This window comes from Bombus bifarius, unplaced genomic scaffold, assembly GCF_011952205.1.
Source record: "Bombus bifarius isolate JDL3187 unplaced genomic scaffold, Bbif_JDL3187 scf7180000008038, whole genome shotgun sequence".
Lineage (NCBI taxonomy): Eukaryota > Metazoa > Arthropoda > Insecta > Hymenoptera > Apidae > Bombus > Bombus bifarius.
Genome location: NW_022884408.1, coordinates 443,776 through 465,560, shown reverse-complemented (window position 1 = coordinate 465,560; position 21,785 = coordinate 443,776). Strand labels below are relative to the sequence as shown.

Genomic DNA, 21,785 nt, shown 5'->3' with positions numbered 1-21,785 from the left:
AAATAATACTAATGAGCCGTGTCAATGTTATTAAAAATTACTCGTTTTGTAATCATTGGTTTGATACTGTTGCAAACTGTTGATGTTAAATTGAAAAAATAACGAATAATAATATTAGCGAAATTTGAATGAAATTAATGTTATAGAATTATTCCGATTTTTTTCAAATTGAAAATTTAAAAATCTATCTCGTGACAAATCAAATTTATAAAATAATTATTAATTATGAAAAACGAGACCTTTTTTACAAACACTATTAAAATTGTAATTCTACTTTTCGTTTCATTGCACTCTTGCCAAGTAAAATAGTTAAGTAGACTAATTGTAAAATGCAAATACAAGTTACGAACTATTGCAATCGAATCAGAATAAATAATGATAGCGTGTTTTCTCTATTCGTATACTAGAATCCTCACTATAGAATATTAACCTATTCGTAATATCACTTTTACTTCTTGTTTTGTTTGAAACAATTCGTCTTGAGTATGTACAAAAAAAGACAGAGAATATCTCAATTATTTAAAACTTATCCTTAAGCGTTCTAGAATTCAAAGAGGGTTCGTTTTAAATAATCTTTTTAAGTAAAACCTTGACCATATTTTTATTTTACAATTTTCCCTAGAGGAGACCATATGCAAATTTTTAATCGATCGATGTTCGAATAATCAAGTATTTCCTTAATGATAATCGAGGTTTTACTATATTCCAAATTCTCATAAATCTATGAAAAAATGTATGCTAAATTTATATTACACTTAAGTACCTAACTATAGAATTACATGTATCAAAACTTTCGAATGAATTAATGTACCCTCTTCGAAATCCTAGAATTTTATAATTTCTTCCTCTCTAATAGATCGATGTTCTTCTAAATTCGAACGCTAAATTTTCCATTGCAAACAATATTAGACTTGGAAACGATCGACGAAGGTAAAATTCGAAAGCAATGATCACCGGTATTGGACATCGTTACTAAATAAAGTTAACCCGTTTGATGACAGAACTGGGCTTGAAGGTGATTGGGCGTTGTCGGGGTTAGAGGTGTTAAAGGAGTGAGTGGTGTCAATGGACTGCCAGGACTTTCGCTTCCTGCGCTGCCGCCTTGATACCCCCCTAAATAGGCACCTACCATGTTTACACTGGTTGGGTACAAATCACCTGGATGATGTTGCATTGGTGGTGAATGGTGCACTAGATAGGAAATGAATTATTCTTTAGGAATGAGAATATAGAATAGCTATAAGAAGAGAAAGAAAAAGTTTCAGATTTTTAGTAAAAGAGATCCTACGTGTATATTATATTTCGTCTTTTTTGATCCAAATAATGGTACTAACTGTTTAGATAGTTGGTACGTTAATGCACGAATCTAAAGTTCAAATTACGAAATGTCTGTAATATCGTTTCATATTAACTCGTACATTAATTCTATAGACTTGATTAAGTTCAATAAACAAGGAAGCATAAATCATGGCGATACTAATTGCCCCCTCGTATTTTCGTATTTTCTTCCTGTAATTCATTATCGATATGCAGAGGTATCCACGTACATTTTGTATTTTCTATTTTAATTTATCGTTTATATTTTTCTATTTACTTTATTTTATATTTTACTAGGAATTGCAACATTTTCAAATAACAAATGTACTTACTTTGCGTTTTGATCTTTCCACTGTGTTTCTTCTGCCTGGCCCTCGAGTTCTGAAACCAGACTTGCGTCACTCGTTTGCTCAGTCCCGTAACGTGAGCTATTCTTTCAAGATCCTGGCCATCGGGATTGCTGTCTAACTGAAAGTTCGCTTGCAAAACAGAGAGTTGCTCCTCCGTGAAAGTGGTCCTGACCCTCTTCGTCTTGCTCCCTTTGCCGCCGTGCTCGGAGTCGCAATCTTCCGAGGATGAGGTATTGTTTCCTTCGACAACGTCGAGATAGTGAGCCTTGCAGAGCAATCGGGCATCCAGCAGGGCGAATTGCTCCCCCGTCGACAGCTGACGAGAACAGGCGTCGCAGGCGAAACAAGCCAAGTGATACACCCTTTCCCTGGCTCTTCTCACCCAGTCACCCGCACCTACGCTTCGACCACACTTCGCACATTTTGCACCAAAGGTTCTGAAATGTCGAGAAAGAGGGATTTTTATCGTACATTCAAGATTCCTGTACCTTCTTCCACCTTCTTCCAAATGTTGAGAAAGAAAAAATTCTACTGTTAATCCAAGAGCTGAGGTTTATTATTAACTTAAGATTTGTTTGTTCTTCGAGATCTTTCCTGTTTACGCACGAGCATGCACCGAAATTGTCGCGATACGCTTGTTTCTGTATTAGATTAACGCTTGATCGACGATCAAGAAAGTTTATTTAAATTTCGTAGAAAGGAAGAATTGGACGAGGAGAAGACAAGAATGAAAGAGGAGGAGGATGAAGGTGCTATTTTGGTCGAAGCTGCAGGTTCATTCAGGACCTCCGTGTACGAGAATCCGATGGTCCTGTCCTCATTAACATACTACTCCGCCACTCGATGTCCTTTAGAGCGCGTCAGCAGCGTGGTTTAAGGGTCGCTCGACCTCTCGCGATTCGCCCGGTAGATTACGTCGAGATTATCTGGACGTCTCAGTCCCGCGGCTTCCCTCGCCCTACAAATGACTCTAACCCTTTGAATTTTAGCCGCCCGACACCAGGAAACGGGTCACGATCTTACGAGTGTTGCGTTTAAAAGGAGAGATATAAGCGATTTGTGGATGGCTCTTACGAGGAAACGATACGCTCGTCTTTTAACGAGATCTGCCACGATGATAGGTACACCACGGATTTTTATTACTTAGGTGTGTGATGCAGAAGTGAATTTGATAGAATCTATGGAATTTATTAATTTCCCTCTTAGATTTCTTGTCTTCGTCTAAGTTCACCGAGTCGAACTTAATGATACTCAATAGCTATATAGAAAATAATTCTACAAGGAAACAGAACTTCTAAGCTCCACAGGTAACTTGTTGTTCGCAACGAAGAATAACTTTGTTGTAACAACAAAGAGAAAAAATATAAGTAGCATAAGTGAAAAAGAAGAATTGTGGATCGACCGAAAGGTTGGTTATTGTATGGAAAAATATGGTAAGCCACGGAAGGATTAGTCGGTTCACGAATCGCATCGTCACCGTCGCATCCATGGTATTTTCGGGTATTATTGGTTATGGTGATCGCGCACAAGGCACGCCTAGAAGCACGCAAGTATCTATTCATTCTTGACGAGACATCTATACCTGACCCTGAGTATCTTTTTAAACCTCTGAAAGCTTCGCCTAGAACTTCATAACGTGTACCTGCTTATCATGATCATTTTATTATCGTTATTGGTCGATTCTTGCAAATAAAATATACATTTGTTTTTGTAATTACTTTAACATTACTGACAATTACTGAATAAAATTCGCGATAAAAAGAAGAAACGAAGGAAGATTCATATAGTTTAAAATAAATCATTTGACGCGATCTCTTTGAGCTTGAAGGTCCGGTGAAAGTTTGAGGTGTCATTAGCATAAATAGTGGCGCCACCCCTTTCCTTTTCCGGCGCGTTTACGTCGGATCAGAGCGAAATAAGAGACGGTCAGAAGCAGCGTGTAACCAGACCAGAGGAACTGGTATTGGGTATCAATAAATCTTCAGGGCCGTACATCGGCTACCAAACGACCCCGCCCTAATTTATTCATTTGTTCTTCCACATAGGCGGGCCCTATAAGTCAACGGGGGATTAAGTCGGCCGCTATCCGACCTCTGCACAGTAGAGAATTCATAGTCCCCCCTTATACCTCCGATCCTCATTCGACTGCATTCGATTCTCGCGCTACGAAGCCAGATCTCGATCGCGATCTTCGATATCTTTTAAGATATAAATCGGCCCTGTGATAAATTATTACGTTGGCGATATTTTACGCTTGAATTATCGTTTTTGGTAATAGGAACAAGCCATATAGTAACGTTTATAGAGTATGAATGGAGAAATTTTAGTACGAAAAATTGGAATTCTTTAGATTTAAGATAATTTTGTTATTACTGAATTACGTATCTAGTATTTTAATTGTATTATATTGTGACTTATAGGAGATCAGAGAGAATTGTTTGGAAGCTTCATCTTGTTTGTATCGTGCCTGTATTTAAATTTTATTCGTCATATCAAAACTCGAAGAACCACGAATTATGTTATCTAATGATCGTGGAGGTTCCAAATCTGAAATATGATTTTGATTGCACAAATTGCTTTATAAATTAAAAAAGTAATAGACCTAGAGCCGTAAGTATACAGTTCTGTACGGGTTGCCCATATTTTTCTCTGGAGAATACAAAAACAGGCACGCGTGTGCGTGGCTGCCGAGTCACCAGCAAGAACTGCCAGTGTTCCATCTAAAGTCTAAGGAATTCGCCTCGTAAGGCAGCTAGCTGTGATTCCCTCTCTTTGGTCCACCCTCGTGTGTCGGTGCTTTTCAAGCAGGGGACGGGTGTCTTTTAAATTAATAAATATTCGCCGACGTTATTCTCCTTCCACGATCCTTTTCCTCGTGTCGTTTCTCAGGCAAGAATAAACAAAATTAAAAGAAAAAAAAAAAGAAAGAAAGAGAAAGAATGGAAGGAGCAGGATGAACCAGAAATCGCTCTATTAGCCATGCCAGCGTCGAAATTCCGGTTCTCTTAATTCAGTGTGGCCGATGCTGCGCGACAGGGAATCGGTCGCCGCTTTAATCACGACCTTATCGTTTCTGCCTTAATGGCACTTAAATGCGAATGCCTACGCCCTCCTGAGAACGATTCGAGACACGACGCTTGCAAGCCCGGGGGTAATCTACATTTCTGCTACTGCGATTTCGACGATTTCCTAAACATGCCGAGGAGACGATAATTTCAAGCAATCTGCAACGATGAGGACGTTCTGCCCTCTTTTACGTAGCTATCTTTGAAATATCTTTTACTTTCAGTTATATAGAAATACATAATTATACTACATACTTGTTCTATATTTAAATCCATCCTCGTTGCATATCTTATCGCTAGTTTACGGATTTTTATACAAAGTTACATTTCTATAAAGATTAAACAGATGGAAACGAAGCAGAGACTTGTTTTGCTTGCCATGTATCATAAAGAGTATTATACTTTGTACACCTTCGTACTTATAAATTTCCCGTAAGTACATAAAAATCCGCACTGATTTTCTATATTTTATACTTTTACATTTAGTTCTTACATACTTTTCATCTGTGAAGGTTTTATATTATTGTCATATGGAATCTAATACAAATTAAATATAATGCGTTTATTAACCGTCTACTATAATATTCTCGCTAATAATCTATTTAAAAGATCTAGTCAATATACAATTGTTAAACAAAACCCATTGTAGGAATTTAAATCACACCAGATACACGCGTACATTTTTTGATTCGCTTGAAGATCGTATAAAAAAATCCATCGATTGAAAAGATTCGCCATTGCGAATATTCGTATACGGCCCGGGTCAAAACCGGCGTCTTTTCTTTTCGTCTCCAGGGACTTGTAACCGCAAGAAAACGTCAGATGAGATGTCCTTTATTCGTAGCGGGCATCGAAGCCCGGCTTCAACGTCACATCGTGACTCGCAGCTCGCGCGTGAGCATGCGTGGTACACGTATATGACGTGAATAGCCGACTGTACGCGTGAGGTCCAAAGAAGAAGAAGAAGAAGACGAAGAAGAAGAAGAAGAAAGTAAAAGAAAAGAGAAGTAAGAAGAAGAGGAGAAGAACCAAGAAGAAGAAGGTTACATCGGAAGACATTAATCACCCAATGGTGAATCTCTCTCGACCCTATGTCGAATACTCGCGTAAGGATATCTGTTCATCTGCGGGAATATCTGCACCCACGTGACGGCCACGTGACTCCAAAGACAGACAGATTTTAGCTAAATCATTATAATCGTGCTTTTTTCCACTTTCCCGATTGATACGTTTAACTCTTAACTGGTATCATTGAGGACTATAAAGACCAAGGCTTAAGTCGCTTAATCGCAGAAAAATAGCGATAAGATATTTAATCAGTAGACTGCGGATTTTTTACGCATTTACGCGAAATGTAGAGGTAGAAAAACGCGTAAAATGCAAAAATATACAAAATGCACAAGGCACTTACAGTACCTATTCATTATAAGTTTTAATTATAAGTTTTAGTAAGTTTAATATTTCTCTAATAAAAGATAACTAAGGTGTTTAAGTTCTGTTTCTTTAATCGTGCTCATAAGAGTGTAAGATTTGCATAATCAAAAAAGCAATTCATCAAACGAAAGCGTTCCATCATTCGGCCGCGATCTATAATCAACCAGAAGGGACAGTTAGCCCGCGATCCAGAAGCGACACGAAGGATTACCGATGAATCCAATAATATTCCAGCTGATCGAAGAACAGACACCCCACTGATACGTAACCGGTGAGCAAAGCCAAAGCTTAAGAGGACGTTTCTCGACTACCACTCGTGAACACCTGGAAAGAATGACCGTTTGTTCGACTTACGAAACGCTTCTCGCGGAATACGCTGACATTCGTATAACAGATATCTCGGGCACCCTGTCGAGCAGCTACTTTCAAAGGATTTTATGAACAAGTCCCTTGAGATAGATTTCGAAGGGTCGTTCTGTATTACGAACGAGTGACTCGCTAAAATGATCCCAGTGGCTTTCGATCCCTTTATGCTTGTTTAAGGGACAAATTGTTTACTTTGTCTTCGTATTGTAATTATGACAAACAGTGGCTAGCTACGTATCCTTATTTCTCAATGATTTCATCAAGTTTCAATAACACGAACTTTAATATGCTTAGACCTAACTTTAGTACTAAAATTAGACCTAAAATTAGTACGTAAGTGTTATAATGAATACAGCGATGTGAAAATACCTTTTGTAGTGTACCCTCAGTCACATAAATCAGCTAACCTAACCAAACAAACTATGCTCCCCACTGATGCAAAAAATTACGATGGTTAAACTTGGACAACGAGCTCCACTGACCTTAGAAATAGAAACGAGTTGTACTTACAAGGCGTAGTCGTGCCTGCAGTAGAGCCTCATCCCTCGAAGAAAACAGGAGTGCTGATCGTGCAGAGGCCTCGCACAGGCGCAACATTTCAGACATCTGGAATGCCAGGTACGACCCCCTACGCAGAGGACAGTCCGCTCGCGAACGCTTTCCCCGCAACCGCCACAGTCCATTTCCATTCCATCGTGACTGTCGTTGTTGTTGATATTAGTAGCAGCTTTCTTTATGCTGGTTACGTTGTTGTTATTGGTGTTCACGTTGTTGTTGTTGTTGTTGTTCGAACAAAGGATGCTGTCCGTGCAATCTGGCTCCGTCTCGATTTCCGTCTGCAATTTTATTCGTTTTACTTTATTAGTTATACTTATTTAGTTATATAGTTTTTTATAGTTATTTAGATGATCGAAGATTTCATTGTCGACGATAATTTTAAGAACAATTAGGAAGATTTCAGCCTGAAACGAGATTGTTGTGAAATTAATTCGAGAGAAATTATTAGTGTAATTTACATGATAGGTAATTTATTGACTTTTACAAATACTTTACAATCTGTCTTTACATTGTACTAGTTTACACCCTTTAAAGCTCTGAACAGCAACTCTAAAGCATCCTGTACAAAAAGAAAACCCATCGCATACAACCTTCCTTCGATAAACCTTTCAAGCAGATGCTACAAGTCTCTACCTAATGTCATCGTGAATTTAATGCCAAGGCATTAAAACGAACATTTTACATGGAATACCGGAGTCGATGGAAAAGAACACGAGCCACGGTATTAACGTTATTAGAAGAGAGTCTCGCGTTAGAATTTGTCAGCTAGCGAAACCAGCACGATCGATCGATTCATAAAGCGTCAACGTGTCGTACGAGAAAAAAACATCATTAGCGATGGGATTAAGCGCCAAACCGAATCGAATACTGGATGTTCTCTTCATGTTTTGATAGATGGATATAATATTTCATTCGTCGTACTTGCCAAATATTTCATCTTCGTTTCAACCTATATTTTAATTACATTTGTAACTATATTCTCAAAGCCGATTTTCTCAAGAATGATGCGTCGTATGAAGAAATTTTATTCGATATTTTCGATTTGTTCTTTTACGTAGAATCGCTCGCTTGCCAAATGTACCATTCTTGTTGAGACATCCAACCTAGGAAACTGAATAATCGTTGAATATTCGAATCTACTTGCGACGTACTTGAGGCCATCGCTAAACACATAGTATAAGACGATCGTTTCCGGGTGTGGAGGTACGGAAAGGCTGGCTGCGGGCTCCAAATCTCAATTAATACTCGGCAAAGTGAAATAATAAACGAGCGGACGGCCGCCGGCTGATAAATGATGCCGCTCTTGGGCATGATCCCTTCGTTCCTCAACGACCGGCCTCAACGATTCGCATGACTACGCACACATCGTGTATCAAACGTGCGTACACGCGAAACGACCTTTAGGTAGGCGCAAATTTGTTCATTGTGGATGGTGAGATTTAAGCGATACGCACGCCCCTAAAGATCGTAGCTGCGCAGCTTCCTTTTAATTGAATGCGTAACGCAGGAGATTTTACTAATTTTCAAGTTGTCTTCTTTTTCTTTTTCTTTTAACTTCCAGTTGATTCTTCAGGATGGGGTGTGCCAACATAAAGTGCGTATAATTTTTATAATCTCTCGGAAGTTAATTATATTTTATAGTTGAAACGAGGAATCTAGGGAAATATGAAAAAGTTACATTAAATTATCGTTCTATTCGATCTTTAATAGCAAATGGTAGTCATCGATTAAAATGCATTCATTCTTTAACAAGTCGTCGTTCATTAGTCAAGAACCGCTTGAAACAAACCCGTGGTAGAGTTTCGAGCTCGATTAATTGACACTCGAACGACACGATGCAGCTGGTTAGTTTTTTTCCTCTTTTTTTTTCTTTTCAGTCCCATCGTGTTGTTAGAGGTTTGGTTAACACAAAGAGACAAATAAGTAGGTGCAACGAAGAGAGAGAGAGAGAGAGAGAGAGAGAGGGAAAGGTTGTCATTGTGAGTGCGTAGAGAGATAAACGCAAAGATAACGCGTATCTGATCTGTATGCAATTTTTTTCTTATCGATGTCGCGGCACACGTGCTCATGAATCCACCTGTGTATTCACACGTGCGTGTATTATGTATAAGTGAGTACATTGGAACAGCGAGTCTTGACTTGATTATATTAATTGGTACACGAGTAATGCACAAAGGTTATTGTTCCCCACAGCGTGCAATCAATGAGTTAATTACATTATATTCTTCGATTTATTGCGTTTACCACGTACTTCTTCTCTTTACTGCTTTATTCGTACATTAATATGGAAAAACTGTTCTATCAACCTTCGGGAAATTAAAAATTTCAATTTATTAAACGTTTATTTCGCCCTGCTGTGATCCTTAAATTTTTATCATTTTTATACTTCAATCTCACGCTTATTTATTTGGCGAATATACTGGACAAAAGATTGGTGTGAAAACTCATGTACATATATACCAAGAACAGTTCTTTCAGATTTTGCTTAAACTTGAAATACTTTTTAACGTCAGAAAAACACGATAACGACGGAAAGAACGCGGCAGAATTAGAACGAGCGAAGATTTTTCGAGAACGTTAAAAGTGCGTTTCCTCGATCGAAAAATAAGCGATGTGAAAGAAAAATATTTCAAAAGAATTCACCCTCCGTCGTAAACAATTCTTATTCGTCGGCTTCAAATTGAATTCGCCGGTTTAAACGCGCGAACTAAACACACAAACGAACGAAAATATAACGTGAATCGCCGTGAAAACGCGAAACATATAAAGAACAGGGATATTGCACAACGGATACCTCAAGAAAGACAACATCGACGACAGCCAATTTCGAAGACGCTACACGAACACGTCTTTTTCATTTCATCTTCCTCTCTCTGTCCTTTCCCTCCTTGTCGTAACTTCTCCCGTCGGCCAGTAATCATTTCACGTTTAACTGGACGGTCATTGATTTATGATCTGCCGAAGGCAAAGTTGAACTTCCCACCTGTGATTTATACCTTCTGGCATTTCGATCTTCCCTCGGAAAGAGAGCTACGTTTCTCTTCGAACGTAACACCGTGTCGATTAATACGCCGTGTCGCGGATCACGGATTTACTGGCGCAATTATCTCGATGAAATAACCGGAAGATCGCGTGATTAAATAGAAAATATAATCTTCAATTCAAATCTAGCAGATTTTGCTCTTAAATTTAGTGATATTTTCGATTGTCCTTGCTTCGTGGAGATTTTAAACGCCTTTGAGCAATTTACTTTGATAGAACATTCGAAGAAATACAGTTGTATGAAGATGTTCAGCCTAAGAAATGATAATAACGCGATTGCTTCGATGAAAGATCACGTGGCTAGATAACAATATTTCCAATCTTTTAATCGAACCCTTAATTTTACAGTTGAAGAGCTTTTTAAATTTATGGAGAGCATAAACGAATCGTTGCGGATTTATAAGAAATACAAGAAGGAAGATATCAAGAAATACTGGCAAAAAGTTTTTGCATCGAACGTATTAATACGAAATTTGTTAAAAACATCCGTGTGTCAGAACTACAAAATGCTGTCGTATTAGGTCGTCCGAAAAGAGTCTTTCTTTTACAAACACGTCTTTTACAACGATGCATCTTTATACAAACGTGAAACCTAATCTGTCGAACGTTGTGATCTTTATTTTGATAGAACAAAATGGATCATACGTAATTCGATAAAATAATATAAAACGGAAAATGTTATGCATCCACCATTTTCTTATAAAACGAAAGAAACTTTTCGAACGACCTAATACAAATACCCAAATAATGGGAAATTGAAAAGAAGTTTAACGTGAAATACTTAAATGATAATAAACTAACACAAACTTCCATTTATTACGAAAAAGAAGCGAGATGAAGAACAAAATATTACACGGGAAAAAGTTGCCGATCCGATTTGTTAATTTAAATATTCGTAGGTATTATTATTTTGGTATATTTCCATGTGAACGTATTATTACTTTGACGCATTGTGGCATTGAATTAACGAGATATTTACAATCTGTGCGGGGAATTTCTTCCCACGATAGTCAGATAGCCTGACGAGGTTCTTCTCTATTCTAAGGCCTTTTCTCGCGAATCAGTCTTTTCAATATTCGGATTTAGATCTGGACTGTTCGCTGGCCATTTCATTGTTTCGATGCTGTTACCGCGTAAACAGTCTTTTATTACTTTGCTGTTACTTTATTACTATCTTCCAATCCTCCACTGTCCACTTTAGATGTTTCTTACATCATTGTACGCGTTCTCTTTTATGCTTTTTTGTTATGAGTTGTTTTGTCTGTGGAGGATTTGTCGTGAATCGGTATCGCGAAATAATGAAGGCGAAATATTGCTGTCGCAATACGTCAAGTATATTTGAAATAAATAAATATGCGTACAGTAAGTCGTTGATACAATATAAAACTCGGAATAAATACTCGTTATTGTTCGTCGCGTAGATACTTGGAGATGCTCGTTAATACTCGTTGATACTCGATATGAACCGTTCGATACTGTGTCGCACGCGATCGAGTCTGTTTATTTATACTCATATATTATATTCGTCTTCATTCGACCGTTGCATGTAGCGGCGACATTGTTTTGCCCAGAGTTCATTTGTTCTTACATTACTTGTAATCTGACGGTCTTGATACTCCGAGGCAAAACAACATGATTTGGAATGTCCTCTGACTCATGTGCCGCTACATGTCTTAGCTTTTTGAAATGAAAAACTCATCTCATTTAAACGATTTTTGACAATACGGTCGGAAACGTTCTGTGCCGATTTATCTCTCTCAAAGTTGCTCGTCTAAAATTTTTCACAATTTTACGCAATTTTCTATCGTTTCGACTAGTTACTGCACGAGGACCACTCATCTTTCTCAGATACATTTTCCGTTTCGTCACATTTCTTTTCTGAAATCGCTAATGATGCTTGGACTACATCCTATGATTTTTGTGACATTTCTCTGGCTATTTCCTTGCTAGAGAAACTCGATTATTTTTAACTTAACTCATGACTCGCATTAAGTGCCCGTTAATTTCCCATTGCTTTTTATCACATATAATGACGTATAATAAATGTATTAAATATAATAACATATAATAAAAATTATAGTTCGAAGACACGAAAGTTTTTAAGAAATTTCTTCTGATCGGAAACTTTCTGCCAGAGATTGTACACCTAAGTGAATATACCTGCGTTTTCTATAAATTATTTTTTAAACCACTGAACTCAGCGAATTCAGTTTCGTGGAAGATCCCAAGATATTGGAGAAGAAACGACGAAGTTTGACCTGTTGTAAATTACCTGTTGAATTTCGACCGGTTGCTTTTCTGCGAATCCCTGTAAACTAGGGTTGTCATTGTAAATCGGCCATCGAAACATATAACCTGCCTATTCTTTCGTTTTCACATTGATTTTCCAATGCGCAGAACGCACGCGATTAAGCATGTTGTTAGCTAATGTTCATACTTTTTTTTACAATTTGAAGGATATTGTAAAAAAACGCGTTACTTATACATACATGTTTAGCATTTAATGACAGCAATAAAGAAAAAATTAAAATTACCTGGTTTTTCTGTGAAAGAATCGTTTATTAAAACGTGACAATTTAATGAGAGTGGAATAACAAAGTACCTATATATATCGAAGCACAAACAAGAATGAAAGTTGCTATGACGATAGCGTGTATAGCGTTTAAAACAATGGGCCAGTGTGAGATGACAAGTGATCATTCACGAAAAATCAACGGCAAAGAAAATTGAATAGATATTTGTGTAATCTTTATTAGCATATCGAATACTTTCGAGAATTGATATTTAATTTGATAGACGAAGCGTGAAAATGTTTCGTTTCTAAACAATAGAATTAATGAACTGCAATTTCATAATATGACGTTCGATAGCGTTATTATACAACGAAATCATCCAGCTGCATTTATTACATGATAATAGGAATTTATGATTAAGCGCGATCGAGGCTTGATAGGTGCAAATGAGAAACTTGAGATAGTAGATGATATTTCAACGTTGCAAATTATCGGTACGCGTACGTGTATTTACTAATAATGTAGTTATGTATAAATTCAAAAAGATATAGTACGTATAATAAGATATTCAAAAAAAAAAATCCATATCAATTTCGATCGAAGATCCTCATAACGAAATCGGTTAATTCCTATAAATCGTTCTTTAAATGTAAATATTTCACACGATCGTGATTCGAAAATTCGCAAGTAGCTTTCTAACTCAATTATCGCCAGAGAAGAATCGAATTTTCGTTGAAAGAAACGAAGAAAGAATTTCTCAATCGTTCGTAAGTGGACTCGATGCTCGAAGAATGCAATCAGCGAGTAGTTAAGAAGAATAATAGTATTCATTTTTTATTCGTCAACACTTCGAAACGACGGAGATGAGCTGACAAAATGAGAAATGTCAGGGTGAAGAGGTCAAACGGGCCTCACTACCGACTACCGGACATCGACGATCCTCGTACACATCCGATTCGTCACTTTGCTACACGGGACGGACGTTTAATGGCACGAGCGAGTATACCATTCCCAGTGATTTATCGGCCTTATAAGTTTCGCCGGCGATCGTAAATAATTTTTCGCGATATTTCAAAATTATCATGGCCGTCGCGTCGTTTCGTTCCAGAAACAGTTTTTAAGAAAAACTTGCTGCCAGGACATTGTGTGCGTTCGGTGTGACGTTTATGAGTTTGACGTGCAGGATCGTAATTGTTGTGCAACAACAATGACGGAGTTTAAAGTATTTAAAGAACTGAGATAAAACGTTTCAATGAATCATTAATTTTGATGAATTGGTAGGATATGTTTTAATTATAACGAGGTGAATTTTACATTGGAATATTAAATTGGATTTTTTATATGAAAATTATATTCAAAGGATAGAAGTGCAATGTTTCGATGAATTAAAATAATGAATTTTATAACGAGACGTAAGATATTTCTTTTAATTGCAAAAAGCTATTCTTTTCAGATTTTACTGATTCGATATAACTTAAAGACAATTTGAAAATTTATTTCCAACGTTATAATGTAACAGAGTTATATATTTAATTTTACTACTCGGTATATAGGTGTTTAACAAGAACTTTTTATTGATAAAGAGGTTTCTAATGTCTTTTGACAATGTAAACAAAAATATATCGAACAATGTTCACATTGTATTTCATTAGGTACTATGATTGGTTATAACCTATCATTTTTGAAGAAAGCTTTTTGATAAAACATAACGATAAAACAACGATAAAACATCGAAAAACTTTCGAAACCCGCGCATCGCTTCGCTTAAACAAATGATTCACACCTGTTTATACACCTTATATATATTTCACATATTCGACTTACGTTTATCTTCTTTATCTACCTACTGTCAATGAATCGAACAAAATTTTTCACTATCTTATTTAATCTTTCATAATCGACAAACAAAAGGAAGCTAGGTATGTAAGCATGTATACATATGTGTTACTTCAAATCGTGATACATACATTATTTAAATGCATGCGTGTATTCTTAACTAATTTTCGTTACCACAAAATTTAAAAAGGCTGAAATAAATAAATCTTAACAACGTTAGGTAACAAAGTTGTCTAAACTATTGCTAGACACCTACTATCCGACGATAGCATTTCAGAGTTAAATCTCAATCCACTCACCTTCATCTTTCCTGAAATTGGTCCAGAACTTCCTTTTAACTCACAAACTTCCTCTCTTCATTTTCATAATCATCGAGTAACCAAAAAAAGAGTCTGCTGATATACCAAATACACGTGCTAAACTGACAAAAACATGTCAGTAGTCAACCTATATATGTGTGTAGTCCACAAAGTCTCTTCACAACACTTTGAAAGTAAAACTCGCGCTACGATCCGATAACTCGTTCCAAACGAGTAAGTTTCAGTATCAAACCAAAGAAAGCCAAACCAGGGGACTCGCGAGGAATAAAAAATCGCGGATCTGTAGGATCGAAAAGGATCGCAGAAAATACGCCGTCCAGATCCGTGGCCCGGGGAAGACTGGCATCCTCGATCCTGCCCCTTCCACACTCTGCAATCGCCGCTTCGGTCTATCACTCACACATTCACGCTGTGTATCCACGCTTCTTTGCACTGTTTCCACTCCGTGCACGTCCGTGTATGTATACGTGTACGCGTGTGTTAGAACGTCGGAGGCTGAGTGGTGGGGAACGGAGTTGCGTGACTCGACTCGGGGTTGTTCGCGGCACAGGAACGATGCTTTTCGGGACGAAGACCCCTGGAACGACAACCAGGCTCCGCCCAATCGACCACGCCCATGTTCCATGCGCGAAAACCCACCACTGAGGCTTTTGGTATCGTAAATTCCTTGCGGAGTAGTGGGGGAAGTCGCGAATCACAATCGAATGGAATTTCTGCGGGCAACGTGTTCCTCATAGTAGAGTTGATTCTCTTTTTTGGTTTTTGCTGATCGCGTCTCTCACTTTCTATTTCTTTCCACGTTCCTTTTGTCACCGGCTTCTTCCTTTGAGTTTCTGCGCTTTCTTGCAAGAAACTTTTATGCATATATGATACACTTGTGAACCATAGGATTTCGATCGCGTTTTTAATAGTGCGTTACACTTTGTTCGACGTTTCGTAAACATTGCAGTTTGCTAATTCTATTCATAAAACGATATTGTAATTTTAGTTCTTATACTATGAAATTAAGGTATCTCGTTGCAAAATTAGCTTTCACCAAAAATTAAACACTGGCCAACACTTGTCAATTACTTTCATTCGTTTTTCTACTTCGCTTAACATTCTTCCATAAAATAATACAACAATTCATTCGAATCATTCCATTTGTCCCAAAACCATTCGTTCATTCTCCTTCGAATCAATCAACCTAAGGTAAACATCATCAATGTCTCGTTAACCAAAAATGTAACCCACCTCGTTTTTAAACCGTCTTCTTCTAATGCAAAGATACTGTCTCTCATTCTCTATCTTCCCTCTCCCTGTATCTACGCATAATTCAAGAAACATTGGATTTCACGGATGCGTGCACACGCGCGCCATGGCAATAAAAATAAAAAAAATGCGAGGGGTAGGACCAAAAAAACTCGTTTGACAGTTTTCCTGGGTCTCGAAATGAAAAATTCATATTCATCTTAGACGTGGGCGTAAACGGGTCGCTCGACTAGAGCCGAACACACTTATATACTTATTTACACACCTATACAGAGAAGAATATGGTTCGGATAGAGAAAGACAGGAGTTGGAGAGGGATAGCAGTGATAAAAGGCGTTAGTCCATTCCAGGATGATTTATGTGTCGGCGGGCAGAAATACAAACAGGTGCTCGAACCTCCTCGAGAACCCAAACTCATCGAAAATAAAAAGGAAGAGAAGAAATATAAAATATATATCCACGCAAGTAGACACGTATAAATAAATGTTGGAAAGGGATAGTGTACGTCTAAGGGTGAACCGTGACTAAACGGTCAACTCGGTCTTGCTTTTCGATCTTGCTTTTGGGGACAGAAATATAGAGAACAAATGTACCAAAGTAATATCGCTACTATCGAACAATTTATTAGAAAAACATTTACATAGCAAGAACAAGCAGCTACTGTTAAACAAACTTGGAATTGCGCGTTCAATTTCTAAATCCGATCACCAATTCTTGATATCTGTAATTATGAATATTTGGAATTATCGTCTAGAGAGACACGTGCTTTCGAATTATCTTAAATGTGTCTCGCTCTAAATTCTAAATCCGCGATCTACTTACAAGTTGCCGAAGTTTTGCGAAAATCAGAGATTACAGTTATTAAGACAAGTAACATTTTAACATTCTCAATATTTTAACATTGCAACGATAGTTTTAAAGTTATGAAAGGGAGTAATAAGCATCTACGTGTTCACCTTCAAAATCAAATAAAAATTACATTTACAAAATTTCATATAACTTGGCAATTCCACGAACAGGAAGTCATTGTTTTTCATTCCTTACGTGATTTACATGGTATCAAGGTATCGATTTACAAACTGCGTCCTTATTTCCGATACGTGACATTTAGTGTATATCGTCAATCGCAAATATTGATTCTTATCGAAATCGAACGAAAACTTGGCGAATGAATGATCGATAACTTTTTAAAGAATGTTATTTTATTAACTGTGGGATCACGTGATCGTCACATGCAAGCATCGATGTTTAAGCTAAGCGGAAAGATATCGATTAGGTAGGTAAGTACGTATTATATATTTTGAGAAACAAATACTTTTAACGTTCAATAAAGGAAAGTTTAACATTCAATAAAAAAACGTTTAACGTTATCTACGTTACTTAAATCGATATCGGTTTACGAGTTTCTTTGCAAACGCGTTCAAATTGCAATGACTATGCAAGCGCGTGATAAATGGTAAATGGAGCTGTGACTTTTTACGTAAATTTAATATCAGAAATAAACATTTATCGTGTCTCTGAAAAAAGATTGTTATGTATGTAAAATCTTTAGACAAAACTTTGTATAACAAATTTTCTCCGTGTCATCGTATTGAAAGTATTCAAGGATTATATATATATAGTGGAAGACCCATTTGGTTTCGAGTTTCACCGTAATATGAGTTTTTACCTGAGAGGAAAAGCCTGCGCCGTTTCTTGACTTCACGGCAAACGGCAAAACCCTTGCATTCCGAAATGATAGAAATTTCCTCGAGTGTGAAGTAGGTAGGATTTGGAGCAGAAAAAAAGGAAGGAACACCTGCTGCGAAACTGCATGCAGATGTATTCCGTGTTGCATATTCAAATTGGAATCCGTGGACCGATTTGACGACGATGTTAAACAATAGATATGCAAAAGAAACTGTCGTGGAAAAGTATCTCAAAAGCGACTCGAGGAATTGTTCAAAGCGGAAAAAAACAGTTCATAAACCTTACTTTAAAATTAGTCGTAACTTCTAATTTATTCGATTTAGGATAAAATTTTAATTTGGTATAAAGGACTTTTCTAGCTTTATTCCAAATTAATTCTATTTAGGTTTCTATTTTGGTTTCTACAGGACGATGTCGTTTTAACATCTAACGTCGAAATTCGACATTGATAAATTTTGTTACGAGCAGGAAATATTCATAGCTATTGGATTCAGAACTATTGGAATAAAATATTATCTACCTATCTCCACCCCTTCCCTTCGTTTTTCACTCAACCAACTTCATTCAACCACCCTCGAACATCAGACGTACACACCGGAAGGGTTGAGTTCCACTAACAAAGAATCCTTTACCTATAAAAGAACCAACAGAACCTGAATTCTCCCCATTTATCGCGGCGTTACTCGCGTCTCCACAGCCGACCTAACATTTTCGAGACAAATGCGCGTCATACGTTCCCGATGCAGCACGATATGCCCTATTTGTTAAGATCATCGTAGGCGCGTGTGCACAGGTTCGCAAAACGCGCTCGTGCACCAGCTGTAAGTAGGTACACTATCGTTCATAAGTATTTGGATTCTTTAAATTCTATCAAAATACATGTACAAATTAATTCTTCCTATAGTTAAATATACCGTGAATGTTTATACATTTATTAGAAATTTAAACGCGCAAAAATTATACGAAGAATATAAATTTCCATGAAAAATCCTGATCTGGTGACAGATTAATTACAAATGATAAAAAAAAAACAGGGTTTGCGAAGTAACTACCTTTCTATCGGTAAAATCTTTGGCTTCTCGAATCAGATACGAAAAATGCGTGTGTATTTTGACTAATTAAACTAGATACATCTTGTGAAAGCAAGCGGCTGGATACTTTTGAGGCGTAGTGTAAGAGTGCGTAAACGCGTTTACGCGTTCAAGAACGAGCAAAATAAGGTGCAGGGTCCTCGCGATCGGCAGGGAACGGGCCATTAGTAACGCTTACCCGCATAAAGCGAGAAAAATGGCAGTCGAATTATCTCGCTAGTGGGAGCGAGACTGGACAAAGGTTCTACCTCGCGAGGACACGCGGAGGATCCTCGAAAAAGGAGCCACGGGGTTCCACCGGTGCCGATCCTGGCAAAGGGAACGAACAAACCGTTGCCCGGCACTCTTCTGTCGCGTTAATCGATACCATCGAAAATCTCGTTCGCGACCGACGTCCTTTCCTCCTTGGAAATCGCGCGTACAGTTGCTCGCCAAAGTATTCGAACACTTGTAGACACCTTTTACGAATATACTATGTGTATTATACGAAACGTATTTTGAAATTTCATTAGCATTGTTCTGTCGTTTTATTTCAAAATAAACGTATTTGGTTATACAATTTGAGAATAATAACTTTTAGTATTTAACAAGATCTTGATTTCACATATAAGCTGTTGTATCTTCAGTTTCAATGCAGATACAGCTTTCTTACTTAATATACATATAGATAAACTATTTTTGTTCTACCTGGCAGCAATGGCTTGATTTAAGCGAAAGTTGCAGGTACAATCTTTCGTCTTTAACACAGCAGTGTTACAAGATTGAGCTATTATGATCGCATATACAAAAAAATATAAGATTCTAATCGATATATCGGACCTTAGTAAATCAGTCAGTTTTAATAAATCAATAACAAATATCGCGTTAATGAAAGATCGATCAGTCATACATTTATTTCTGATTCATCGAATATAAGTTAAGAAACGTTACGATTTTTTAGAGGACGCGAGTAGGTCGAGGTCAAGTTTATCAACGTTTTTCTTAACGTCAAGCGTTTCGTGTAAGATAACGGAAAAAGAAACTCAGTTGCTACGTAGTGGGATTTTAACAAGAGTTTGCATGTTTGCACAGCAGGCGGTTAGCTGCGAGTGACATGTTAGCCTGCTTTCTCGAATTTGTATTCTTTTATGGAGTATCGAGGGTTGCGCGACAATGGCCCATGAACGTTGGTCGCTTTCAAATGCGAATAGGTTCCTGGACTACTTTTATCATGATAATGCCGTTTGGATGTCGGAAAATTTCTTGAAAATGCTTGGAGAGAAACTGCGAGCATGGAAACGCCTTTGGCTGTGTTAAATATTCGGTGAAAGAAGAAAAGGAAGGGAAGAAACGTGTTTTTAGACACGATTTACATTCGTCCGTTTTTCACGATTTCCACATTCTTTACTTTCCTACGAATGTCGTTTACATTGTTAACTGAATCATGCATACCAATAACAATTTTCTTATATTTTCCTTGAAATATCTTTTAACGTTGAAAGAATGCAATTGCGTTGGAAATGACCGATAGAACGCAACAGGATCGAAAATCAAATATTATCATGCAAGAAAACATCTACCGTACCTTGTATACGGTACGAATTACTATCATCGTTGATCGAGTCGTTCAGAATCTACGTTGATCAATTCCACAAATTAAGGAGCAAAAGAGGGTGACGACGTTGCAAAAATTTTTGAAATTTATCTTGAAATTTGCTATCATCTACACCGCTTTCTTCCAATAAGCGAGCTTATGAAAGTAAAATGAAAGCAAAATGATATGAAAATTCAACATTGATCCAGTACTTCTAGAATGAAATGGAGGAATTGGAGGAAAAATGAAATTGATTATGTTTCTGAGAAATTCAATTACCAAGCTAAAGCACAAAATACCTTCAGCAGTCATCTCAAACATTCCACGTCCTCCCGTATCATGCAAAATAATAAGTCACCCCAAAAACATACCGGAGCCTGCAAACATCCCCTGTCTCGCAACAGCCTCAACTTTCACGCCACTTCCAGTCGAATCAACCGTCAGAAGCCGAAAGTTCGCTTCTCCATTATCGGTGATTGAATTACTCGATCCAAGAGCGTAGCTGAGGAAGAGAGGGAGGAAGACAGACTTTCGAACTCTCGGTCAAGAAGAAAAATTTCGCGAAAGCAGGGAATCTCTTTACTCTCCGAAAGTACTTACTTCGTCGCGTCAAAGGAACGACGGAGTGATACAGCGCGCAGAAGTGAAACGATCGAAGAGAAAGGAAGAGAAAAGAGAGAGAGAGGAGCTTGCGCGCGTCGAGGGGGTGGGTTTCGTTAGGTCGGGCGCAGTTTTGATGATAACGAGCGGATTTGCAATCACGACTACATTGTGCAGGATCCTGCTGTTAGCTAACTTGAAGAGGGATGAAACTCAGACGGGCTGAGATCACAGAGCAGGAAGCTGAGAGCGCGACGTAGACGGAGGATGAGAGGTACGCGTTGGGGAAACCGTCGCGCGTATTCCTTCCCTCTACATCAGTGTTTCCCAACCTTTTATAACCATCAAATAATCTATCATATTCGCCCTCTCTGTGTTACTCATTAGCAGTAACAACGAGATAACTTCAAACATGCAGTTTTTCACTCATTGATACAGGGAAGACGATTGTTGTTGTTGTTGTTTGCACATCTTATCGGTTGAGTTCTTTAAGTGATTTTCCAAAACTTACCACGCGAGAGAACGATCTATGAAAATATATTGGGACTTGTAGAATTATAGGGATATTTGAGTGGTTGAGCGTCAACATCTAAGAATTCAATCTTGTACTTTGCACGGAATAGTGAAACTAGTTGAAACGATATTTTCTCATTTTTTTCGTTATTATATTAGAGACTAATGGTATGGTGATAACATACAAAAAGGGTCGCGAACTGCAAGTTGGGAACCGTGGTACTATATCGTTCCTTCTCGGCCCTGTTACGGTTCTCGGCGAACGCT

General features: G+C 37.7%; 1 protein-coding gene across 1 annotated transcript; it reads right to left on the bottom strand.

Moving 5' to 3' along the window:
* Positions 1-790: 790 nt before the first annotated feature.
* LOC117207566 (LIM/homeobox protein Awh-like) lies at positions 791-21,025 on the bottom strand. Its single transcript, XM_033447885.1, has 4 exons — positions 20,777-21,025; positions 7,043-7,368; positions 1,650-2,104; positions 791-1,191 (listed from the first exon to the last, which is right to left on the bottom strand). Exons 2-4 carry the CDS (start codon positions 7,219-7,221, stop codon positions 983-985), a joined length of 843 nt encoding a protein of 280 aa, XP_033303776.1. The 5' UTR covers positions 7,222-7,368; positions 20,777-21,025; the 3' UTR covers positions 791-982.
* Between the last annotated feature and the right edge of the window lie 760 nt (positions 21,026-21,785).

Excerpts from the sequence above, each read along its gene's own strand:
- LOC117207566 (XM_033447885.1), bottom strand. The coding sequence starts at position 7,221 with ATGGAAATGGACTGTGGCGGTTGCGGGGAAAGCGTTCGCGAGCGGACT. Across the intron at positions 2,105-7,042 it reads TGCAGGCACGACTACGCCTT|AACCTTTGGTGCAAAATGTG; the intron begins GTAAGTACAACT and ends TCGACATTTCAG. Across the intron at positions 1,192-1,649 it reads TGGAAAGATCAAAACGCAAA|TGCACCATTCACCACCAATG; the intron begins GTAAGTACATTT and ends TTTCCTATCTAG.